The sequence below is a fragment of the Dasypus novemcinctus genome, chromosome 2 (genome assembly GCF_030445035.2).
Source record: "Dasypus novemcinctus isolate mDasNov1 chromosome 2, mDasNov1.1.hap2, whole genome shotgun sequence".
Lineage (NCBI taxonomy): Eukaryota > Metazoa > Chordata > Mammalia > Cingulata > Dasypodidae > Dasypus > Dasypus novemcinctus.
In genome coordinates this window covers 193,590,775-193,598,218 of record NC_080674.1, presented here as the reverse complement: position 1 = coordinate 193,598,218, position 7,444 = coordinate 193,590,775, and the positions used below count along the sequence as shown (strand labels likewise).

The window sequence follows — 7,444 nt, the reverse complement described above, 5'->3', positions numbered from 1 at the left end:
CCCGCCGTCTATCCTGGAACCCGCGAGGCCGCAGACGGATGCCCCCGGGGAGATTTAAGGCTGTGAACAGTGTAACAATCTGGGAAAAAAAGGGTAGGGCTCCCGCTGCTAGTCTCCGACAGTGGGGAGGGGGCTAAGGACCCCTGGGAGGTGGGCAGGTGGTCTGAAGTCTGGTTGGACCTGGAGGGGTGGGTGGTGCCGCACTTGCCTGGACAGAATCCAGAAGCTTTCCAGAATGAGTATTGGGGAATATGCGAATTGGTCTATAATGCTTTATCTCAAAAATGCATGGGCCTTACAGAGAATGATTTGAAATTTCGCTTCCTTAAATGGCCTAGTACAATTGTAGAGTATAATTTTTTAAAGAAATGAATTGATTACTGAAGCATATGTGCCTTTGTTGGAAAGAGCTAATAAAGCTCAGGCACAGTGCAAGGGATTAAATGCAGTTTCTCATTTTAGCCCTCCTCAAACTTTGCGAAGGGGTTATTATTATCACTATTGTTATTAGCCCAATTTTAAGGTGAAACGCTGTGTTGGCTTGACCTTCAGAATGTATCCAGAACCTGAGCACTTCTCACCACCTCTATTTCCACTCTGGTTCAAGTGCCATCATTTCACCTGCATTACTACAAGAGCCAATGTATGCACTCTTGCAGAGGATTTTCATACAGCAGCCAGGATGATCCTATTAAAACCTGCAGCAATCCCCTGGTTACATATCTGGTCAACAGTGTTTTCTCTCTCATCGGCTCTCTCTGCTCTAGAACATTGCGCTCAGCCTCTGCTCAACAATGCCCTCTGCCTGGAACACTCCTTCCTATCCTCAGCCTGACTCTAAACTCTCTGAGGGCTGGAGTATGTTCTTTCCTTCATCATTGTGTGCCCTTACCCCAGCCCTGCCCCAAGGAGCTGGACACCCTCACAGGCGCTCAGGAAATGAATGTGAGTCTTAGGAGCAGTACAATTGCACAATCAAGCATAACGTTTTGATCCAACGTGTTCAAGGGAATCGTTGTAGAAGACAAGGTTCAACAGATTATTTCTCATACCTAGAGGAAGCAAATTTCATAGAGACAAATAGTAGGTCTCAGATTGGAGATGAGGGTTGAGGAGAGGAAGGAGGGGTTATTCCTTAATGGGTGCAGAGTTTCTATTTGAGGTAGTGAAAAACTGGAGGTAAAGGATATTGTTGATGGTAGCACAATATCATGAATGTAATTGCTACCACTGAATTGTACACTTGAAAGTGGTTAAAATAGGAGCCATTGAGTTACATACATGTTACTACAATAACAACTTTAAAAAGAGAGACAGATTATTTCAGATATTAAAACTTCCACTTTGGTCTCAATGATAAAGCCTCAATCTGCTCCCCTAAAACCCGTCGAGCACTTGGGGTGATGCACTGGTGCTAAGCTGAAAGGAAGACTATAACAATTTTCTACCTCTTTTTCTTTAAGATTTTATACTTTGAAACTCATATTTAAAATACATGGGAAGGCACGAAGCTCCTTAAGTTGCAAAAAATGTAAAATACATAAAAACGGAATTTCTGTCACAGGCAGTAGTAGTAAGGCTCAAAAAATAATTGATGTGTGTTTAGAAATGCCAGATGTTAGACTTATTTTACCAGTAGAGATCATCATACTGATGAATAAAGTGAAGTCCAGAGAGAGATGTAACCTTCCCCAAGATCTCACATTTCCTACTTCAGACTCTGACTCTCAGCACTGCCCCATATTTCAGTGCCCAAATGAGCCAAGCTGAGTTCTGAATTGGTTATCCTTCTTCACTCACTTTAAACATACAATTCTGAATGGCTACCCCTACCAACCCTAGGTGAATGTAAACAATGTATCTCCTGGTTTTAAAACTTTACAATGGTCTTGGTTCCATGGAAATAGGGGAGATCAATGGAAAGAGGATTCATTGTGAAGCTGATCAAGTGGCATCTTCCTTCACAGCATCTTAAAGGTTTTCAGATTACTCTGCCATGCCCCACCCAGCCAGAGAGACCCAATGATAAAAGAGGAAGAATATAGAGCCTCAGAGTTGACAGAGGAATAGGAAGAACAGGGGAGGACAGACAAATCCCCAGGATGATTGGAGTGCCTACACCCCTCTTCTCCCCAGCATTTTCCTCAGGGCCCTTTTCACCTCTCTGTTCCTCAGACTGTAAATGAGTGGGTTGAACATTGGTGTGAGGATGGTATAGAAGATGGAGGTGGTTCGGTCTCCAGCTGGTGTCCTAGATGAGGATGGCTGCAGGTAGCTAAAAATAGCTCCCCCATAGTAGAGACCCACCACTGCCAGGTGGGAGGAGCAAGTGGTCAAGGCCTTCTGTTTTCCCTCAGTGGAGGGCATCCTAATCACAGCTGTGAGGACTCGGGCATAGGATGCCACGATGACTCCAAGAGGCATTAGCAGCATGACTACACAGCAAGCACAGATGAGGTCTTCAAAGAGCGAGGTGTCAGCACAAGAAAGACGCAGCAGTGCAGGGACCTCACAGAAGAAGTGGTCCACCACCCGAGAGCCACAGTAAGGGAAGTTGAAGACCACACCCACATCAATCACACTGTCTGCTACCCCACCCATCCAGGATGCTATGGACAGGAGAAAGCAGACCTTCCAGTTCATGAGCACTGGATACCGCAGTGGGTGGCATATTGCCACATACCGGTCATAGGCCATGACTGCTAAGAGGAAGCACTCAGCTCCTCCTACCATGACCACTAGGAAGATCTGAGCCCCACAGCCTCCCCAAGAGATGAACTTATGGCCCAAGAGGAAGTTGGCCACCATCTTTGGCACCACAGTGCACATGATGGTCAAATCCATGATGGAGAGCTGACCGAGGAAAAAGTACATAGGGGTGTGCAGGTGTGTGCTGGTCTGGATGAGGAGGAGGAAGAGGATGTTGCCAGCCAGGGCAACAGTGGAGGCCAGGAGGACAAGAACAAAGAGGAAGAAGTCATATGGTGAGTGACTGAACAGGCCTGAAAGGATGAAGTCCATTACAGAGGTGTGATTCCAGAGTTCCATGGTGGTGACCCTGAGAAAAAAACAACCAACAGAAAAAACAGCATATCATCTTGGGCTGTGGTGGAAAGGTTGAACATACAATGAGATCCTAGTTCCTGACCCTCAATATCTTGCATACAGGGAAAATACCAGTCTTCCATTTCTTCTAAAAGACAGAGCCTAGCCCCCTGATGAGGGTCCCACCCTCTCCTTCTGCAGGGAAAATCCATTTTCTCTCAGCTGCCCTCAATGGTTATCAAGCAAGATTTGATCCTTTTTCTCTTGAAAGACTGGAGGGAGCAGTTGCACAGAGGCAGGAGGAATCAGGAAATGCAAAAAAGGAGAGGAGTTTTTTTTTGTGGCAGATGGTTAAGTGTAGATTTAAGATTAAAGAAGGGGGGCCTGGATTTAAGAGTGAGGGTTTGAAAGCTTAGCCAACTGAGAAGTTACAGAACAGTAACACCCTCACTTCTGACATCAATTGCAAACTCAGAGGGACCCCAATACTACCCTTAGTTTTGATAATTTACTAGAAGGACTAAGAGAACTCACTGAAAGCTGCTATATTCACAGTTACAGTTTATTACAGCTAAAGGACAAAGATTTAAATTAGTCAAGGGAAGAAGCATAAAAGGCAGAGTCCAAGAAAGCACCAAATGCAGAGCTTCCAGATGTCCTCTCAAGTGGAGTCAAGACAGCAATACTTTCTCAGCATCTCTATGTGACAATACAGAGTACAGGATTGCCAACCAGAGCTGCAAATCTAAGTCTTGGTGTACGCGGTCTTTTTGGGGCTCTGTGGTCAACTGTCACATAGCTGAACCCAGTCTCCAGCCACTCCAGTCAAGCTGATATCACAGGACTCAAAGGACCACCCTAAATATGATTGTCACTACTGGTGTGGCCAGCACCTGTCTTAGGACTGTCTTGTGCAGCCAACCCCTATCTTAATCTTAGACTACCCAGTGTGACCCAAAGTCCATAGGCAGGCAAAGACACTCCTATCAGTTATGATATTCCAAGCATTTAAAGATTACCTCCCAGAAGCCAAAGACAAAGGCCAGATCTCTTTTGTGGTGAAGTTAAATTCTTTGTTACACAGAAGTGAAGTATTGGGAATTCAAGAGAGAGAAGAATGAGAAGGGAGAGGGGGGTGACAGGCACTGTGGCAGAACTAAATTCACTGTCAAATGCCACTCATGTGGAACCTCAGAAATGCCTCTCTGGACCTCCCAACTGTCCATCCCACTGTTGCATAGACTGCGGGGTATATGAGGTAGGGATGGGGGCATGCCTGCTTCACAATTGTACAATTTAGTCACCTCGTACGGTGCCCTAGCCTACAGTAGGCAATCAATACATACTAATGAATTTACAAAGAAGGAATGGGACAGTGCTCCCTCCACAAATTGTGGGCTTCTGGAGTTGCTTTGTGAGAGAATGTGGTTCTGGCTTTTGTGGTGTCACACTCAGAATTCAAGAATGTCATGGAATGGAAACTGGAAAAACTGTCAAAGAGAGATAAAGAATTTTGCAACAGTTAGTGGCAGGAGGATATTGATGAAGAGAAAGAAAGAAGCAAGAGTAAGATACACAGAGGCAGCTTAGGGTCCTGTTGTCATGATTCTTAGTCATGGTTTTGTCTGGGATATCCCAGAAGATGTTAGAAATGCATATGCCTTGTACCATCCCTGAGTTTCTGATTCACGAGGTCTGTGATAGGGTCCTGTCAAGTATGTTTTGTTTTTAAAATGCTCCTCAGGTGATTCTGAAAGGAAATAGGTTCACACTCACTGTATAGAGCAACCTGTGTGTATATCTTCACTCTTATTTTGGCAACAGTGAGAAAATCTTTTAGAGTCAGAAGGTCATGGAAAAAGATAGAAAAGCTTAGGACCTAGAGAGTTACAGAGATAGCCAATAAAGGAAGACAGCACAGTACAGGAAGGTACATTCTGAGATCAGTACAGGGCAAAACAAGGAACATAACCACGGACACCAGAGCAAGATGGGCACCCGTGTGGCAAGGGATCAACAGGTCTGCCCAACTGCTTTGGAACTCAATCCAGAGACTGAAGAATGGAAGAACAACAGAAATTTTGCTCTAAAAACCTAGGATTGCCATTTTCCTGGTCTCCCATGCTGACAACCCTTGTCAGTTGGCAACAATGAAGTTTCTCCATATCTAGCCTGAATTTAGACTTACTTCTCCCACTTCCTGGTCACCTTCAGTCCCTCATCCATCAGGTCCTCTCTCACCCCTTTCAGCACATACCACCCCCATAAAATCCTCACAGTTCACCTACCACTGCACCCAGGATATGTCAGAGCCAAGAAGTATGCAAAAGTCCAATCCTCAGGGTAGTGTGAGCAAGTGGTGTACTGGGGAAGGCTCCTACACATACTCTCCCCACAACTGCATGGCACCAAATAAAAATGAAAAACTCTAACTATACAAGATCTTTTTTTGTTTCTTAAAAAATGATGATGAGCTTATGTGCCAGGTTTATACCTCTAGTTACAGAGTAGATGTCTTGGGACACCCAGCTCAGCACATAATGAGCCTGGGGAAGAGAGAGACGTTCCACCCCAAGGAAGAAGCTAAAATTAATTAATTTACTCCAGGACAAAGTTCATTCCCTATAGCCCTGGCTCTAAAAAACACCCCAGACTCCACCTAAGAGAAGGAAGGATGTACCTGTGGGATATTCCCTGACATACTCACTTATACACTTTCCTGAGGAGAGAGTCTTTATCCTCACTGCACCCATTGTGGGCTGGGAGAGAACAGGATCAACACTGTCAAGAGTGAATATTTCTCTTGTGACATATCTGATATCTGAACATCTTATCTAGGAGATTTGCTATGGATGAGAGGAAGTGGAGCCTGGTCAGTTGTTGAGAACATTGTAGTCAATTGATGTCTTATACTCATTCGTTGTTCACTGTTCATTCAACAAATTATTGAGCACTTACACATGTGAATATCAATGACTGATGTTTAAATGGTAAAACATTTATACATTTCTGGAATAAACCCCACTGTTAGTGATCCTTCTTATTATTATTGGATTTAAGTTGCTAATGTTTTGTTTAGGATTTTCGTTTCTATTCATGTGGGAACTTGGTTTGTAATTTTTCTTTCTTGCAATATTCTTTCCAAGTTATGATATCAGGGTAAAGCTTGTCTAATAAAATAAGTTGGGCAGTATTTTTTCTTTTTTTTTCTTTTTAAAAAGACACTTAGATTACATAAATGTTACATAAAAATGTAGGGGATTCCCTTATGCCCCACTCCCTACCCTTGCCATACTTTCCCACATTAACAACAACTTTCATTAGTGTGATATATTTGTTACACTTAATGAACACATATCAGAGCACTGCCACTAAGTGTGGATTATAGTTTAATTATAGTTTAAACTCTCTCTGCCACATTTTTCTAAGTTATGACAAGATATATAATTGCCTGTAACCGTCACCGCAACATCATTCAGGACAATTCCTGTGTCCTGAAAATGCTCCCATATCACACCTATTTTTTTTAAAAGATACTTAGATTACATAATGTTACATAAAAAATATAGGGGATTCCCACATGTCCCACTCCCCACATCTCCCACATTTTCCCACATTAACAACATCCTTCATTACTGAGGTACATTCATTGCAATTAATGAACACATTCTAGAGCATTGCCACTAAGCATAGTTTAAAGTTTACATTGTGGTTTACACTCTCTCCCACCCAATTCTGTACGTTATGGCAAGATATGTAATGGACTGTATCTGTCACTGCAGCATCATTCAGGACAATTCCCATGTCCTGCAAATACGCCTGTATTATACCTGTTTTCCTCTCTTCCTGCCTTCAGAACCTCCAGTGGCCACTGCCACTACAACAGTGATATAATTTCTTCCTTTGCTAGAATCACAATAAGTCTATAGTAGAATACCAGTAAGTCTACTTTAGCCCATAGTTCATTTCCCAACCCTGAGGATTCTGGGATGGTGATGTCCTCTCTCCCTCTGTTTGAGAGGGGGCTGTGATCCATTAGGGCCAATGGATGGGACTCTCTTGCTTGCAGTTATAGATTCAGTTCCTTAGTGTGGTAGTTGTTCAACATCACCCCCTTGTTAGTTGTCCTGGGCAATACCAGTGAACTGGACAGCAGGCGTTGCAACTCTGTTGAGATTCAGGGCCAGACTGGCACATGGACAGCCCAAAGATTCAAGTCTCTTGGACATATGCCTATCAGCTCTACTACTAATTATAGGTTCAAATAGAAGAACAGAAGAGTCGTGTGTAGGAAAACCAAAACTGAGTCCAACTCTGTCACACAGGGCAGCATAAATTCCAAAGTAGGGTCCACTGATAAGGCACCAAATGCCTGCGCTATCTGTCCTGACTATAGTGT

At 43.6% G+C, this 7,444-nt stretch overlaps 1 protein-coding gene across 1 annotated transcript; it reads right to left on the bottom strand.

The window, feature by feature from the left end:
- Positions 1–2,115: 2,115 nt before the first annotated feature.
- LOC101432864 (olfactory receptor 2M3-like) lies at positions 2,116–3,048 on the bottom strand. Its single transcript, XM_004476709.2, has one exon. It carries the CDS (start codon positions 3,046–3,048, stop codon positions 2,116–2,118), a length of 933 nt encoding a protein of 310 aa, XP_004476766.2.
- Positions 3,049–7,444: the final 4,396 nt, after the last annotated feature.